This window comes from Verruconis gallopava, assembly GCF_000836295.1.
Source record: "Verruconis gallopava strain CBS 43764 unplaced genomic scaffold supercont1.31, whole genome shotgun sequence".
Classification (NCBI taxonomy): domain Eukaryota; kingdom Fungi; phylum Ascomycota; class Dothideomycetes; order Venturiales; family Sympoventuriaceae; genus Verruconis; species Verruconis gallopava.
This window is the reverse complement of record NW_015622167.1, coordinates 159,985-177,742: the sequence shown is the minus strand read 5'-3', so window position 1 is coordinate 177,742 and position 17,758 is coordinate 159,985. Positions and strand designations below refer to the sequence as shown.

At 50.5% G+C, this 17,758-nt stretch overlaps 3 protein-coding genes across 3 annotated transcripts; all 3 read left to right on the top strand.

Moving 5' to 3' along the window:
- Positions 1 to 6,267: 6,267 nt before the first annotated feature.
- On the top strand, positions 6,268 to 13,791 carry PV09_07638 (uncharacterized protein). The gene is made up of 3 exons (XM_016361428.1): positions 6,268 to 6,895; positions 6,961 to 13,243; positions 13,295 to 13,791. Exons 1-3 carry the CDS (start codon positions 6,618 to 6,620, stop codon positions 13,343 to 13,345), a joined length of 6,612 nt encoding a protein of 2,203 aa, XP_016210754.1. The 5' UTR covers positions 6,268 to 6,617; the 3' UTR covers positions 13,346 to 13,791.
- A 1,955-nt stretch (positions 13,792 to 15,746) lies between these two features.
- Positions 15,747 to 16,223, top strand: PV09_07637 (uncharacterized protein; the record flags this gene model as incomplete). Its single annotated transcript, XM_016361427.1, has 2 exons — positions 15,747 to 15,845; positions 15,909 to 16,223. The coding sequence occupies 2 exons, from the start codon at positions 15,747 to 15,749 to the stop codon at positions 16,221 to 16,223; spliced, it is 414 nt and encodes a 137-aa protein (XP_016210753.1).
- A 418-nt stretch (positions 16,224 to 16,641) lies between these two features.
- Positions 16,642 to 17,730, top strand: PV09_07636 (uncharacterized protein). The gene is made up of 3 exons (XM_016361426.1): positions 16,642 to 16,942; positions 17,000 to 17,209; positions 17,261 to 17,730. The coding sequence occupies exons 1-3, from the start codon at positions 16,869 to 16,871 to the stop codon at positions 17,565 to 17,567; spliced, it is 591 nt and encodes a 196-aa protein (XP_016210752.1). The 5' UTR covers positions 16,642 to 16,868; the 3' UTR covers positions 17,568 to 17,730.
- The last annotated feature ends 28 nt before the right edge of the window (positions 17,731 to 17,758 follow it).

Genomic DNA, 17,758 nt, shown 5'->3' with positions numbered 1-17,758 from the left:
GCGCCAGAGTACTGGGTCGCTCCTGTGGATATATTTCAAAAGATAAACATTCTTGATACTTGATGATAGATTCTGTACGTTCTAAAAGGGTGGTGAGGCACGAGGCAAACTCAATGATCGCATGAATTAGAAGATCATGTGTAAGTCATGTCATGGCTGATCTCTGCACGACTGGAAACGAAGTCCCTGCATTGGTATCGCCTCGACTCAGAAGATACATATCGCGCTAGTCCTGGGCGTCCCAGAAACGGTTATGTGACGTGAAGTCCGATGGACGGGTAACAAGGTCATGGAAATTAGGGAACGATAAGAAGAACAACGTTGCTAACCAAAGCTGCTTTGTACCATCTACCATCACCGGATTTGAGCGGGTATATCGATTATGTTGTGCAATTTGTAGAATGCTAAGACATGGTCGCATGCACTCCAGCAGCTAAGTGCCTGCAGATTCCCATTGGAGCAGCCAGTTGAGAATCTAGGACAGAGAGGTCCAAGGTCCAAATATGACCACAGCGTGGGCCATTTACTCGATTTCAGCACTACCAGACACTGGTGCTCTTGACTGGATGTCAAACAATCTCTATGTGTATGGCAACACTGCCTCAGGTCATTTAGCACAGTACCTAGTCTGTGGATATTCAGCTTTGTGATCATTTCTAGACTTCATGTGTACCAGAGGTGACAAATCAGTATCGTGTCGGAGGCGATACCAGGTTGTAACACTATGATGGCATAAGTGGTCGAATTCCCATTGGAGACAATTAATACGTCGCTTGGAAGAGTATAAAACGATGCTTTCGGAAATAAGATCATGAAGATGTGGGCGTAAGCGATGGCAAGGTAAGATCTATTCGACGTGGCCTGGCATGTGCTTGTGCCTGGGGTAATGTAAGCACCACTAGAACGGTCGAGAGGACATAAAGAGCAAAAGAGAGACGAAGCTATGCGATTCTAACATTCCCATGACCATCTGCCTTCGTGATTAGAGTTTACGGTACGGTCCAGCCGCCAGAATCCCGGATGCCCGGAGACCTGAGCTCAACATAGCATTCTCGGATGCGCATCAGCGGAATTCGGCAATCTGCATCTTGAAGATCAAAAAAGCGCCGCATCCGCTCGGGTCGCCTGACGGGCAGGTTACAGCATCCCCGCATGTCTAGGTAAGGATTGCTCTGTTTCTGGGCCCGGAGCCATCTCCTTTAGAGTTGGTAACTTCAGCAGACATTTTGCTACAGCATATCTCCCGGACAGTCTTGCTTTGTGATTTTGGTTCGCCTTGAATTGTGGGTGCCTTGGATCGCGCTCGCATATTGATAATCTGAGCTATGGCTCGTGGGTGAATCTCTTTGCAACATGAGAGTTCAGAATTACTCTCCGCCTTCAAAATTACGACCAAAGACGGAGCGGCACGTGTAATTCTTGAATAATTGTATTTAAGAACAGCGAGTTAAAGCTGTGGGGGCATATCCACGCTTCTATTCGATATTTGACACGTTTTGAGGGAGTTGTAAACAAAAGAAACACGACTTCCTTACTCCCAAATCGTTTATCCGCTTCTTTAGCAGGCAGAAGTCCTGAAATTGGTCAGGCCTGGAGTCATTCTATAAGCACAATAATGTAGGGCAACGTTCGCGCCTTAGGTAAAGAGGCAAGCTCGCTTCGGGAGAATGGGAGAAAATCCGTCAGATGTGGATGACATAAGCGGCCATATTGGTGGATTCATCTTAAGTTAGGATCTGAACAAGCATTGCGGCGGTCCCAAGCCTCCCGCAGTGGGTCTGCACTGGCGAGTCTATTCTCGTACAAGTGGCAGCACTGCGTGTTTCTGATCTGACAAAGTGGAGCGTTTCTCAAATTCATTCGGCGGATTCGTCGCTGCGCCGTTGATTAGCTCGGCCATTGGTTCTCAATCAAGCGTATGACTAGATTCCAAACTTTGATGCAGTTACTGAATCGTTGGTGGATCCTCGAAGATGCGTTGGCAGCCACTTGTGGGTGTTCAGGGGTAACGCCGTGAGAGCAATAAGGTCAGAGGGTCCCCGTCACCGTTGTGAAAAAAGGCCACCACCAACGACAGACCGACACGAGACGCCGGGTCTGTGCAGAGGTAAAGAAGCACACCTGGCACGCCAGCCACATGTTCCTCGCGACGACACACTCTCACAGCATCCGACTGCTAATATGGGCGATGAATGAGCTCGCCAATTTTCTGGCCCCAGCTTGTTATCTTGATTACAATCAAACCTTGAAAAGATACGGTGATTGCCGCGAGGAAAAAAGTTTGGGGGTTGTATCTCGTATTGTCATTTCCCAGAGGTCTTGTCCTTCTTGTTCGCGGGTTAGGCTAGCGGCTTGACGGTCTGGGCATTGATCCCGGAGGGCTTTTTTTTCTGCGGACTAAACTTCGATCGTGCTTGGAGATGCTATCTAGGAACTTGACGATATGCCAAGCCCAAGCAGTCAAGAGGCGAGCTTGTGTTTCTTGGTACCACTATCGCACATGTTCATAACTTCTCCTCCATCTTAGGGATAGCTCGACACGGAGTGGACGAGCAAGCGAAGTGAAGATGTTTTGCCACCCAAAGACGTGTTTGTAATGAAGAATATTTAGCCCCTGACTTTAGGGTGACTACTTTACAACGGACGATTGTTCAGGGGCTTATCCAAGACTTCAGGTACTTTTGTTTTTGTTCATGACGATGACGACGATGATGATGATGATGATGATGATGATGATGATGATGATGATGATGATGATGATGATGATGTACTCGACGCTTGTTACATGTTGGGAATTTTGACAAGCCCCTATCACATGCTTCCGGATTTTTGCATTAGGTTATCTGCATCGCCTTTTACATTTGTGTCATAGTTAACATAGAGAGTTGGGACTATGCATTGATTCAGCTTCCGAGTCAAGATATAGGATAACCCACAGTTCGACAGTAGTGAACACCTTTGCAGATGTTTGTTCATCCGCGGAGACCGCCTCATATGGCCGATTGTGGTCTGGCGTTTAACTTCCAGGACTTGCGTGCAAGCAATTCCAATGAGGTATATGATACATAGGTTGCCTAACAAAAGGGCTTAAATTGCTGACCGTGGATCAATGAAGATAAGGCTGAGACGGAGGCTCTCTAATAACTATAGGTCTCTCTTGAAAGAAACCAAGGCGTTTCTGGCCCCGTTGTGAAATCCGATCTAGACAAGGAGAACCTCTCATCTCTCTGCAGGAGATTTAGACATGGTGGCTGCAAGCAGTATTGTGCTCATCTGCCATTACGTTCGGTGCATGCGGAGCCACTGGTGGCTGCCGAGGAACATGTGAGTGGCTCACAACGGAACATGATGTGACTCTGCGCATTAATTTTCAAGCTTGAGGAATGTATCTGCCGAAAGTACGAATCTTCACCTGAAAAAGAGAACACGTCGTAAACTATCATTCTGCATCGTATAGGAGAGCTGATGAATGGGAACAAAAGCTGTTCGACACGTCAACTTCGTGCGTTGTAGCCTAAGGCAGAAAGTCACCTAAGCAATGGAATGCTTCTGCGTACGGATTTGAGAATTGCACGTCCGTTTTGAAGACGACGTCGGGACTGCATTGTTGCCGTATTACTGAAGTATTACAAGTGTCGAGATCACCCAATGAAGCAAACACGCCTTTTATGCGGTGTCGTAAGCTCTTGAGACCCTCGTCCATCATGACAAAATGTACATATATTCAGTGTGGTACAATCAGCTGCTCGAAAATCAGCAACGCATTCTTCAGTTCTGATGGATGTTCTGTGTATAAGCACGTCACGAAATCACCGGTGCACTGCTGGGCTCTGAACAAGATGCCATTCGAATCCAGGTTGGCCGTCAAGATGAACCAGTCGCATCGTAGACGCGAAGAGTTGCATTAGCAATCGTCCAATGTATCTTGCTGTGCTTGTGGCACTTGACGCGGTGCGTCACAAGGCGATATTTGGGCTTCATGCAGAACGATTTGTAAATTGATCTTGTTTTGTTCGCAACGCTTGTTGACCGTTCTCTCGGTTGTTTTCTGCCAAACATAAGACTTCAGTCTCGTGTGGAAGAGTACTGGGTTGTTCAACACCTCCCCACTGTTATGTGCCAGATTTCAAGGATTCCTAGCTGCTGACGGGATACTATTGCTTAATCTTTGTCAGACGACGAATTTGCGCATTGGAGGTGGTCTCGAACTACCGGAGGGCTCTCTCTGACCCCCATCGCCTTGGACGATATCAGAGCACACGCACCGTCTTCGCTCTCGCCGAACACTGCTGGAGCAAACTGGCAGGAACTCCGTAGAGGATTGCTCCGCGAGCTCTGGACCAAGACGTTCTTTTGTTTGGTACGGGTCCGTCAGGCCCTCCACGAGCAGGGAACCGTGCTACTGCTCACCGACGACACGCTGATGACCGCAGGTTCAATGCAAGGCCTCCCGTCCGAATCAAACCCGAGCCAAAGCAGCGGAATCAAATCCAGCCCAAAGTTTCTCACGACTGAATCTTCACCAGAACAGGCAACTAAGGCGAGGATAGTCAGATACGTTACACAGTGCTGGATGAAGCGTGGAGAATCCGGTTCCAGCTCAAGGTAGGTGCTGGAATTGATCGGCGGCATCTGCCTTGTCACTTGTGGCATGTCAAGGACGGAAATCGCGGACGCTAACATCGAAGCATGGGATTTTCGATCTCTGGAAGCTATGCGTAAAGTAGAGCCTTGCGTGTCACAGTTGTGGACGCGAGTTCACGACGGACCTCGCTGGATGCACGCTTATCAGGCGAGGACAGCAGGATATGCCAAACAGACGGTCCGGTCAAGTCACCGCAGGGCAACGGAGAAACGAGCGTAGGGATTACTCAGCTTGGACGGCGAAGTCTTATCAACACACAAAAGCACGAAAAGATACGCAAGTGCTACCCTTTAGGCGGGCGCAGGAAATTTCGATACTCCCATCTGCAGAAGAGGTAAATCGTCTGGGGCGTTCTGGGCAGCGCCTCGTTTCACGCCAAGAGCTCCGCCATGGTCCCATTAATAGAAGACGAAGCCAGGAACAAGTTAGCGCAGATGTTGGTTTTCTTTACTGTACGGGCCAGAGATCCACTCGCCTTGTCAGACCTTTCGTCCGCAGTCCTGTACATGCACAGCAGAACCATCGGCTGCTTGCATTCTACAAAGTTCGTCTGGCTTTGACATTTCCTTCCATCTGGTCACGGCTCTCCTTTTCGACCTGGTGTAGGAGTCCAGCCGGTTCTGCAGCCGCCCATCGGCGCCGAGAGCAAAAAGCCGTTATCATCAACCTCGATCGACTGTCGCAATCAAAGTTCACCTCGTAATTCGTGACGCCCGCTAGCCGTATCCCTGTTCTCCCCGTATTAATTCCACAGCCACCCAGAGGCCCGCAGTCAGCCCGGCAATTGCCTTTTCCCCCCATTGAGCATCCTATGACGGAGCGCAATTACCCCCTGCGTGTAAGCAGGACGGTTTTCAAAACATGCACAGGACCGGGCGACCGAGCGTGGAGCTGTCACCGCGCATAGCTCGACCTGTGCTACCGTCGACGAAAAGTATCGTGTGCTGTTCGCTCCCGCCGGCTCCAAAACTGCGACAGTCTCCGTTCCAACTCTCTCCACTGTGGTTCCGAAGGACGATCCAGGAGCCGGCACGTCCAAGAAGCACATTCGATACCCGTCGATTCTGCCATCTTGATTCTTCGTCCACGATACTGCCCGGCCGAAACTGGCTAGCACCGTGCTGACATAACTTCAGCCCCCCAGAATGCATCGCCTCCCTTAAACAACATAGCTCGGGGGCTAAATGGGGAGCCGTGCCAACCGAATTAAATGTGGCAGATCTCTGACGCACGGACAACGCCCTCCCTGCTGGTATCGTTTCTGGTTCTCTCTAGCAGACCAATATGCCTTACTACTGCGCTCGAGCTCTCTATCGATCCATCTTGGCCGCCACCGTTGCGGTAAGAAAAACAGTACCTATCTTTGGCACAGAGACCTGACACTCCTCCCCCCCAAGCGTCTCCACTCGGCAGCTAACCCAGCCGCTTAGCCTCTCTACCAGGAGTAACACCTTCACGTCAGGTAGTAAATGCACTGCTTCTCAAACGACTGTCTGTGCTCATGCTCGTCGCCTGGACTAGTCTCATCTTGATCATCATGCTCTACGTGAAGGCTGAGAGGCGGAGACATCCCTATTTAGTACCAGGTGCTCGCGTTTCTTGTTCAAAAGCATCCCGCTCTCCCCTCCGACGCCCTGGCAAACATAGACTTTCGTGCTTTCTAGTACTTTTCTATTCTTCCGAGGGCACCGTCGACAAAGTATTTTTCTCAATCTATCCTGTATCGACGTAATTGGGAACATCCAGAGTTTCTCTCACGCCGGCCCTCATACCCCTTCCCAACCTTTCCGGCGGATCCCTTCCCCCTCATCTCCCCTTCTCGCGCCAGAACTTGAAGGACCATTTCGATAGTACTGCAATTTTTCGTCGAAATTCAAGTTCCAGCCGAGACGGATCTCTCCATAAGGACTCTCTTCTTCTGTCCGTCTGCGTTGCATTCTAATATATAATCCTCTCTTTTTTATTTATCACCATGAACACGTTTGTGCTTGGCGACCAGACGGCGTCCCAGATCGCGTTTTTGCGAAGTCTGGTGACGAGGAAGAACAACACTCTACTGGCTTCGTTTCTAGAGCGCGCGGCTCTCGCATTGAGAGAGGAAGTCCAGAAGCTCCCAAAGACACAGCGAGACACAATCCCGAATTTTCTCACTCTGAACCATCTCACGGAAGCCTACCATGAGAAGGGTGTTAAAGTTCCTCAAATCGAGTCCGCTCTGTTGACAATTGCTCAGTTGGCGCACTTCATCGGGTATGCTACATGTTTCTTGCGGATGTAATCACATTACCAAGGAATGAAGCTAACCAAATACACAGATACTTCAGCGAAAACCCGACCGAACTGCCCAATGCCTCAAATGTGCGACTTGTTGGTCTTTGCACCGGTCTTGTCGCCGCCGCCGCAATTGCATGTGCGAAGTCCCTCAGTGATTTGCTACCTCTTGCAGTGGAAGCCGTCCGTATTTCCTTCAGAATTGGCAACACAACTGCGAATGCCAAGATCGCTCTCGAACCGGTGGCCAATGGCCAGGAGCCTTGGTCGACCATTGTCACGAATACCAACGAGGAGACTGCAAATGCTATTTTGGCCGACTTCCATGCCGCCAATGGAATTCAGCCTGCGAGCCAGGCGTACGTTAGTGCTGTGAGCGTCATGGCCCTGACGATTTCTGGTCCGCCCTCGATCACAAAGAGGCTTTTTGAAGAGACAGAGCTGGCAAAGAACCACAGAGTGCCCATTCCAGTCTATGCTCCGTACCACGCCGCTCATCTATATGGCGAGAATGAACGCGCGAAGATATTTGACAATGACACAATCAAGAACTTGCGATTCTTCCGTCCGTCAGCTCTCGTGCACTCAGCTGCGACTGGCAAGTGTATCTCTGCCACCAGCGCCGCTGAGCTATTCACCCTCGTCGCGGAGGAGATCCTCGAGTTTCCGGTACGCTGGGACCATCTGCTCGAGGAGACAGTTTCGCAGATTACAGCTACCAACGCATCTGAAGCGTATATTACGTCCTTCGGTATTACCAACGTCACCAACAGCTTGGTTTCCGCGCTCAAGGCTGGTGGACAACCTAATGTTGTTGTCAAGGACCACACCTCCTGGGGCGCGCCATCCAAGACATTTGGCCGCACTCAAAACGACAAGATTGCAATCGTTGGTATGGCTGGCCGTTTCCCAGGGGCTGCAAGCCATGAAGCGCTGTGGGATCTCCTCATGAAGGGACTGGACGTTCACCGCAAGGTTCCCGCCGATCGTTTCGACGCTGATGCTCACTGCGACCCATCTGGCAAGGGTAAGAACAAATCACACACTCCGTATGGTTGCTTTATCGATGAGCCCGGTCTGTTTGACCCTCGATTTTTCAACATGTCTCCTCGCGAGGCTGCCCAGACCGATCCGATGGGTCGACTTGCGCTCGTAACAGCATATGAAGCGTTGGAAATGAGCGGTTACGTTCCAAATCGCACTCCTTCCACCAAACTCGACAGGATTGGTACATTCTATGGCCAGACCTCTGACGATTGGCGTGAGATTAACGCAGCCGAGAACGTTGACACCTATTTCATTACCGGAGGTGTGCGTGCTTTTGCACCGGGTCGCATAAACTATTATTTCAAGTTTAGCGGCCCGTCGTTCTCTATTGATACGGCTTGCTCGTCATCCATGGCTGCCATTCAGCTTGCTTGCACGTCCCTCTGGGCCGGTGACTGCGACACTGCAGTTGCAGGTGGTCTTAACGTCTTGACCAACCCAGATATTTTTGCTGGCTTGTCCAAGGGTCAGTTCCTGAGCAAGACAGGGTCTTGCAAGACGTATGACAACGCGGCTGATGGCTATTGCCGTGGTGATGGTTGCGCCTCCGTTATCCTCAAGCGTTACGAGGACGCCATTGCTGATAAGGATAACATTCTTGGTAGCATTCTTGGCATTGCAACCAATCACTCCGCCGAGGCTGTATCCATCACCCACCCGCACGCTGGTGCTCAGGAATTCCTGTTCAAGCGTGTATGTGCCACAGCTGGTGTTGATCCTCTCGATGTCACATACGTCGAAATGCACGGCACTGGTACGCAGGCTGGTGACGGTATCGAAATGACTTCCGTCACGAATGCTTTCGCTCCTCGCGATCGTCAGCGGCGTCCTGATCAGCCATTGTATCTTGGTGCCATCAAGGCTAATATCGGACACGGTGAGGCTTCCTCTGGCATAAACGCATTGTGCAAGGTTCTCCAAATGTGGCAGCACAACATGATCCCAGCCAACGTTGGTATCAAGGGCATTATCAATCAGACGTTCCCTAAAGACTTGGCGCAACGTATGGTGAACATCCCGACGGTGAACACTCCGCTCCCTCCCCGCAAGGGAGAGGAGTGCCGCAAGATCTTCCTCAACAACTTTTCTGCAGCTGGTGGCAACACTTCCGCCATCCTGGAGGAGGGACCTCTGTACAAGCCACCGACTGGTGTGGATCCCCGAAGCACCCACGTGATTACGGTATCAGCTCGCTCAATTGCTTCTATCAAGCGTAACATCCAGCGTTTGAGCGATTGGGTCGCCAAGCACCCCTCGGCAACATTGACATCTTTGGCGTACACGACCACTGCTCGTCGTATCCAACACAACTACCGTGTTGCCTTTACCGTATCCGACATCAGCAAGGTCCGTGATGGCCTACAGGCACAGATTAAGGATACCTACAACCCAATTGCCATGGTTCCCACCAAAGTTGCCTTCTGCTTCACTGGCCAGGGCTCTCAGTACACCGGCCTTGCTCAGGCGCTTTACAAGGATCTCTCTTCGTTCCGAGAGGATATTGACCAGCTCGACAACATGGCTCGTCTCCAAGGCTTCCCATCCTTCATTCCTCTCCTTGACGGCACCGACGTTGCCACCCTGTCCCCAGTGGTTGTGCAGCTTGGAATGGCCTGCATCCAAATTGCGCTCTCTAGAATGTGGGCTTCTTGGGGCATTAGGCCAACTGCAGTGATTGGTCACTCTCTTGGCGAGTATGCTGCTCTGCACGTTGCTGGCGTTATATCTGCCAGCGACATGATCCTTCTCGTCGGCCGCCGTGCCCAGCTTCTCGAGCGCGACTGCACCAAGTATACTCATGGTATGTTGGCGGTTAAGTCCAATGTCGAGACCATGGAGCAGCTTCTTGGAGACAAGATGACAGAGGTAGCTTGCATCAACGGTCCTGAAGAGACCGTTCTTTGCGGTACCACTGAAGTCATTGCAGGCATCAGCGACATCGTCGCGGCCAAGGGCTTCAAGAACACCAAACTGAACGTACCGTTTGCCTTCCACTCTGCTCAAGTCGATCCTATTCTTGAGGCATTCAAGCAGGCTGCGGCTGCTGTTACCTTCAACAAGCCTCAGGTTCCTGTTCTATCTCCTCTCACTGGTGAAGTCATCCGCGAGGCTGGGATCATCGGCCCAGACTACCTTGCTCGTCACGCTCGAGAGACTGTCAACTTCTGGTCTGCGCTTGCCACCGGTCAGGAGGAGAAGGTCTTCGACGAGAAGACTGCTTGGATTGAGGTTGGTGCTCACCCAGTGTGCTCTGGCATGGTCCGCGCTTCCCTGGGTGGCTCTCCAGTCACTGCTCCATCTCTACGCCGCAATGAGGACCCCTGGAAGACACTTTCTGCCTCCCTGGTTTCTCTCTACCTGGCTGGTGTGAATATCGATTTTAATGAATTCCACCGTGAGTTCAACGATGCCCAGGAGCTTCTGACACTGCCGACGATGAGCTTTGACGATAAGAGGTACTGGCTCGATTACCATCACAACTGGACCCTTACCAAAGGTGAAGCACCTGTTGCTGCCCCAGTCGAAATCGTTAAGCCGGTACCTGAGATCAAGAGCAAACTGCATACTACTTCTTGCCAGAAGATTATAAAGGAGGAGCTCCATGCCAACTCTGGCACCATCGTCATCCAGTCCGACATCACTGAACCCAAGCTGTATGCCGCAGTAACCGGCCATCAAGTCAATGATGCTCCTCTTTGCCCATCTTCGCTCTATGCTGATATGGCCATGACTGCTGCTGATTACCTATACAAGGAGCTTCGACCAGGTGCTGGAGCGGTTGGCTACAATGTCTGTGAAATGGAGGTTCACAAACCTTTCGTTGCCATCATGCCACCCCCTCCAGAGGGTCAACATCTGCAACTCGAAGCTGCAGCTGATCTTGAGGAAGGCTGCGTGTACATGACATGGCGTCATGTGAAGGCCGATGGTACACTCATTACTGAACTTGGTACCGGCAAGGTGAAGTACGAAGACACTGAGAAGTGGCACACCGAGTGGAACCGCATTGGTTACATGGTCCAGAGCCAGATCGATCTTCTCCACCACAAGCTACAAACAGGCGCTGCTCACAAGGTCCTTCGGGGCATGGCTTACAAGCTTTTCAAGGCCCTCGTTACCTATTCTCCACCATACCGAGGTATGGAGGAGGTCATCCTCGATGGAAAGCAAACGGAGGCTACTTCAAAGGTCCATTTCCCAACTACTGACAAGGATGGCGAGTTTTTCTGCTCTCCATTCTGGATCGATGCTCTCGCCCACATCTCTGGTTTCATCGTCAACGCGTCCGATGTTGTTGACTCCTCCGAGTCTGTCTACATCTCTCACGGCTGGGGTGAGATTCGTATTTCCCGTGCACTCTCGGCTGACAAGGAGTACCGCTCCTATGTCCGCATGCAGCCACTGGCAAGCAACCCAACCATCTCGACGGGTGACGTCTACATCTTTGAGGGCGATGAAATCATTGGTATGGTCACCCAGCTTAAGTTCCAGAACGTGCCTCGCCGCGCACTGAACGTCATGGTTCCACCAGTCAAGAAGGGCGTCCCGTCCAAATCCGTTGCTGCTGCTCCTGCTGCTCCGAAGGTCGCAGCTCCTCCAGTTAAGGTAAACAAGAGTGCTCCAGTGACAACCAAGACGACTAAGCCTGTCAAGGCTGCTCCAGTCAAGGCCGAGAAACCCAAGAAAGCTCCAAAGGCGCCGAAGGCACATAAATCCACTGGTGGTATCGTCGCCAAGGTTATGGACATTGTTGCGAAAGAAACTGAGGTTGACATGTCTGAGCTTGTCGACGACGCCGCCTTTGAAAATCTGGGTGTTGACTCTCTTCTATCGCTCACCATTTCCGCCATCTTCCGTGAGGATCTAGACCTGGACATTCCTTCGAGTCTGTTCACCGACTACCCAACAGTTGGTGAAATGAAGAAATACTTTGCTGCCCTAGATGGTGGTGCTGCTCCTGTTGATGAAGACGACTCGGATGTCGATTCTGAAGCCGAAGTGCCGTCTGATGATGAGGTGTCTACGCCAGCGAGCTCCGCGCCAAGCTCCGCTCCATCAATCACGGGTGAGAAGAAGGCTGCCGCTCCAGCTGCGGCCCCTTCTGGCTCTGGCCCTTCTTTGGCACGCAAGATTGTGGCCGAAGAGATGGGAGTTGATGTTTCTGAGATCACTGATGACGCTGACCTCGCTGAAATGGGCATGGACTCTCTCATGAGCTTGACTATCCTCGGTGCTCTTCGTGAGGCCACAAACATAGATCTGCCATCCACTTTCCTAGTCACCAATGGCTGCATCAAGGACATCGAAGACGCACTTGGCATGCGACCAAAAGCGGCTGAACCTGCTGGACCTGCTGCCCCAAAGCCCTCGAAGCCATCAAAGCCATCGCAGGCTTTAAAAGCTCAGCCAGCCCCCACTGAAAACCGCCCTGGGTACGCTGGCGCGTTTAAGTTGGCGGACAAGATCCCGGACATTCCGACGGAAGCTGAAGTCGCAGCGAAGCTTGCTATGATTCAGCGTGAGATGCAAGGGTTGCCACCGGCAAACTCAGTCCTTCTCCAGGGTAATGCAAAGATTGCTACCAAGCGGCTTTTCCTACTTCCTGATGGTTCTGGATCTGCTACATCCTATGTTTCCATCCCCAACATCTCCCCGGACATGGCCGTCTACGGTCTGAACTGTCCGTTCATGAAGAAGCCTGAACAGTGGAAGTGCGGAATTGAGGTTGTGACCGGCTTGTACCTGAAGGAGATCAAGCGCCGCCAACCCCACGGTCCATACATGATCGGTGGTTGGTCAGCTGGAGGCGTGATTGCATATGAGACTGCTATGCAGCTGATCCAGAATGGCGAAGAGGTCGAACGCCTCCTCCTGCTTGATTCTCCTTGCCCTCTGCAGCTAGATCCACTACCAGCCCGCCTCCACGTTTTCTTTGACCAGATTGGTCTCCTTGGCACGGGCAAGGCTGGAGGAACTCCAGGCTGGTTGCTTCCTCACTTCGCTGCCGCAATCGCCTCCTTGAGCGCGTACGAGCCTGTTCCATTCCCCAAGGGGAAAGCGCCTCGCACTGTCGCTATATGGTGCACTGACGGCGTGTGCCCGAATCCCGATGATCCACGCCCTCCACCAGCTGAAGGTGAGGATCCTCTGCCAATGAAATGGCTGCTCAACAACCGCACTGATTTCGGTCACAACGGCTGGGGCCAGCTGGTTGACGAGGACAACATGGAGTTCTACGTCATGGGTGGCAATCACTTCACTATGATGAAGGAGCCTCACGTAAGTTCGAATTAAACATAATTATCGAATCGTCTCTCACAAAGTTTATAGGCTCAGGTTCTTGGCAAGTTCATGAGGCAGGGTCTTGGCTACGAGGTATAAGCGCTTTAGAGTATTCTTAAATCCATCGCATCCCAGAGGCTCGGTTTTACGTTTATCAATGGGCCTTGCAGGCGTCTTAGGGTGAGAATTGTTTGGTAAAAGGCCACTTTATAATGCTATGGGACTTATTTAGGCTGAAGGACGCAACTGTTCAAACATTTCACAGGTTTTGTATGCAGCTCAAGGCCTTGAGATGTTGGTTCCATCCCAAGGTCTCTTTTGTGCTGGTGCTGCTTGATGGTGTTTGGACTACATGTGTTTCACTCTAGCTTTGAAAGGACTTGAGGATTCGAATGACCATTCTGGATGGGGACAATTTCATAGACGTTCTGTATAGCACTAGTTTTTTGTTGGATTTTGATATCTTACTTGCTTGACGGCTATCGACTCTTCAGCGACTTGACTGTACATAATTTCAATAGATATATACTACCCGTCGATTTCAGCATTTTCAAAGTCTTCACATGATCTGATCGGATTTCGTCACCGCCTTCTCCAAAAAATCTGGTAATATACTACCAAAAGTAACTTTCATTACCGTACTGTACATGCCCTTGCCAGAAGCTAGTGACATTGAGCGAAAGGCGCTTTGCATGAAGTTCCACTTCCGCCCGTCGAGCTTGGTGAATGCATGACGGCCACAAATCCACGGTCCCGCCGATCCAACTCACCGGTGATCGCTGGTAGTTGGCCGTGAGAATTACGAAGTAGCTACTAAATGCTGAGGCACTTATCGGGCCGCAGCCTCCTGCCTCTATGATGGGCTGACTGCCGAGTTTTGCAGGGCTGAAGAAAAACGGTGGATCGACCGAACGGGACAAGGACTGCTTGCCAAGATTTAAGCACTTCTGTTTGTGGAAGGATTGGCGCCTGCCAGCAAACTTGGTCCTCAAAAAGTCTTCCATAGCCAAGTAATTCTCTCGGGATCCAAAGTTTAAGCGATGTGTATATTCGATCCAAGCAATACCAAATGAGATGTGAAAGGCAAGCCGTGTTCAGGGTCTTTATCTCCTCTTCAGCCTTTGCATGCCAAAGCCGCAAGAAGCCGTAGCGAATGCACAAATTCAGTTTAAGATGTGCATGTTGAATACGAGGTTATTCCCGTCATATGGAAGATACCGCAGCAAAGGTCGTGTCAAGGAAGTCTTTCCCTCGTCGCATCTCTGTTCCGCATTAAGCTTTGAGATCGTATCAACAAGGTTCACACGGTAATTGTACACGCATCGTTCAAGATTTGACCCTTGTCAAACAAGGCTTTTTGACAGGGAATAGGATCTTTGCTAGGCAAAAAGATGGGAGACTTGCTAGACGCGGATGCAAGTGCTGTCCTGCACCGACGCACAGGATTTTTGCTGCCTGCAACTAGTTGACCCCAACATCGTTCAATCCCATCACCATTGCCACAATTCGCTTGATGCGTCGTTAAACCCCTCTACGAGGCCTTTGGCAGATAACATTCCTCAGCTGAATGCTAACGGAGGTTCAAAGATCGCCGGTGAGTGTCATACGATGATCATTCCGGGGTGCACCGTCGCTATGCACAATGGTCATCGCCGTCCTCGCAGCGTACTCGCAGCACACATGGACTCAGTCCGTCCAATCTGCTGAAAAGGTAACAGGATGTTGCATGCCTCCAGTGGTGAGCCCATGAGGTCACGAATAATCGGAAACGTGAGGCTGATTGGTTCAGATGTCTATTTTTGGGACCAGCGCTATCGAAACAGCGCGCGGGACTGCAGCGGAGCTGCCAGGACAATGATAGTTCAGCGTGGGCGCATTCTGCAGGGCACTCGAGGCTGCATGTGAAGATATGTGACCATGCTCTTCATGCTTCGATTCTGCATTCGAATGCAAACACTGGCATTGCAGCCTCACCGTCAGCAAAGATTGCATCGTCTAGAAACGGAATCAAGACTAGGTGGAAGGGATGGAGGGATAGTCCGGTGGTCGCTCGCACAAGCTGTTCCATAGTCACGTGATAGTCACTGACTAAGTTACCCCGCATTAACGTCTTTGTCGCCTTAAAGCCTTATAGCCTCAAAGTCCACTATTCTGCCTGAGGCCAACATTCAGCTTGACCTGTTTTCTGGAAATATTCTGAGTCAACGCGCACCGCGGATCATAGCTATGGCTTCAACATCTGCGACTACAAAGTAGGTGGTATGCGCATAATCGCTGAGCTCTAACATACTGACTTGCGCTTTGAACTCGCGATGCAGCCACAAACCCGCGTGGTATCCCGGTTGCGCCCTTCGTTGACAAAGTCGAGGACTATGTCTCGAGCAGAGCAGAGGTGGAAGGTGTCCTTAAGAACTTTCAAGAGATGATATCGTGCGTGGTTCGATCCTCAGAATCTCGTGAGGGACGTTTCTAAAAAAAATGATTCAGCAAATACCAATTCATGCAGGTCAACACCGAAAGGAGAGCTGTTGGATTGCGCGAGAAGATACCAGATATTCAAAAGACACTTGAAACAGTACAATTTTTGAAGGCGAGAGGCGTACGTTTCTTTTAGTGATGACGTGCATGTGCGCGTGATCACGGCAGCTAACGTGATGGACAGCCGGACGCAGAACCTCTTGAGTCGATTTTCGAGCTCAACGATACGTTGTACGCCAAAGCCGAGGTCCCTCCAACAGACGAGGTGTACCTTTGGCTAGGTGCAAATGTTATGTTAGCATATCCTTTGGACGAGGCAGTAGAGCTTTTGAGATCGAAGCACTCGGCAGCACAGCAGAGTTTGGACAATTGCGAAGAAGATTTGGACTTTCTGCGTGAGCAGATCACGACTCTCGAGGTTGCTACTGCAAGAGTCTATAATTGGGATGTTGCACAAAGAAGGAAAGAGAACGTTCAAGCCCATAAAGCAAAAGAATGAACAGTTCAGTGCTTTCGGCATGCTCATGAACATGGAATCTTATGATGAATCACATTGGTGGATCATGAGCCACATTTTCACCGTTGAGGTGGAAAGATAGTAACCAGTGCAGACGAACTTTGCATTGGAGGTTGCAGTCCGAGTTAAGTAGAACAAGGTAGACAGGATCTCGAAAAGATAGCGAGCCGCCTTGTTACAAGGCCCAGAAAGATTTTAAATGATCCTTACTGGTAGTCTATTCATTTATGATTCAACATGAAATCCTATCTCCAAGTCCTCAGTTTCATTTACCTGCATCCTGTTGTCCTTGATCATGATGATGATGTGACGGGTCGGGTAAGGGAGCTTTGTTGCGCTAAGCGCGATCCGCTTTAGGCAAATACCAAATCTTTACATATTGCCAGAGCATGAAAACCTTCATAAACCCGCATAAAGAATAAATAAATTCATTCCCGACTATTGCCATTTGGCCCCTCTGAAATAGATTGCAACTCACTGCAGCCTAGAAGATTAGGCCACTGTGAACTGGTTGCCTTGAAGCTGCCTGCGAAGGGCAACTTTTGCTCACGTATATTAGACGAGCAGATACAGCTTGACCCCAAACTGCCGTCCAGAGCGCGAACACAAAATATAAAAAGGGAAACAATGGATTTCAAGCCAGTTTCACTCTTTGGGGGGGCGCTTGCGCTGGAACTTCCCGCAACATTTGCAGACGTCAGGTCAGTTTTCGAAACTTCATGTTCATGTCACAGCCATTGCTAACATGGCTGTAACAGCACCATCCGGGAGGTCCCAGATCATCAAGAAGTCTATTTAGATGCTGAAGGATATACTAATGTGATCATCGAAATCCTGGAACGAGTGGACAAGGACAAAGCGCCGACGGACGAGGACGCCACCAAATACCACCTCAACGACATCGTGTCTACTGAAACCGACGAGACCAGGTTCTGGGGCGGCGAAGCCGCGCATTTGTCAAAGCTACCGTATGTAACGAAGTAGGAAATAAATCAGTGGGATCTGACACTTGTCGACAGCGAAACTCCAGCATACACGCTGTTCACCTCGCAGCACGTGGACAGGAACGCGCCAGGCCGCCAGTCCAAAGAAGACTTCACGGCAACGCTGCTGACGTTGGTGCGACTCGAAAAGCAAAAGACAGATATATTGCTCGTGGTGAATGTCCCTCATCTACCTGGCCAGTACAACAAGGACGAGATTGACTTTGAAAATCGGAAGCTGGGAAAGCTGACGGAAGACGGTGTGAAGATTCGTCAACGAATCTTAGAGACCTTTGAGATCAAGGACTATAACCTTTTTGTAAATGACGACATGGATGGTTGAGGAGGAGAGATTGCTGGGAGGAAGAGCCGAGCTAAGGGAGAGAAAGGGAGGGAAACACATTTGCATATCGGGAGAACAGCAATAGCGAAACTGGTGTCGGACTAACATTAGCATTTAGAGAAAGAAAATTTATATTTACAAATCCCTGCCGAATAAATATTGGGTTACGTCAGACTGTGTTCCCTTCCTGG

What these genes read in the sequence shown, in the direction of transcription:
- PV09_07638 (XM_016361428.1), top strand. Translation starts at nt 6,618, where the DNA reads ATGAACACGTTTGTGCTTGGCGACCAGACGGCGTCCCAGATCGCGTTT. An exon ending in CAGTTGGCGCACTTCATCGG is followed by an intron (nt 6,896 to 6,960) that starts GTATGCTACATG and finishes CCAAATACACAG; the next exon opens with ATACTTCAGCGAAAACCCGA. An exon ending in CTATGATGAAGGAGCCTCAC is followed by an intron (nt 13,244 to 13,294) that starts GTAAGTTCGAAT and finishes CAAAGTTTATAG; the next exon opens with GCTCAGGTTCTTGGCAAGTT.
- PV09_07636 (XM_016361426.1), top strand. Translation starts at nt 16,869, where the DNA reads ATGGATTTCAAGCCAGTTTCACTCTTTGGGGGGGCGCTTGCGCTGGAA. An exon ending in GCAACATTTGCAGACGTCAG is followed by an intron (nt 16,943 to 16,999) that starts GTCAGTTTTCGA and finishes TGGCTGTAACAG; the next exon opens with CACCATCCGGGAGGTCCCAG. An exon ending in GCGCATTTGTCAAAGCTACC is followed by an intron (nt 17,210 to 17,260) that starts GTATGTAACGAA and finishes ACTTGTCGACAG; the next exon opens with CGAAACTCCAGCATACACGC.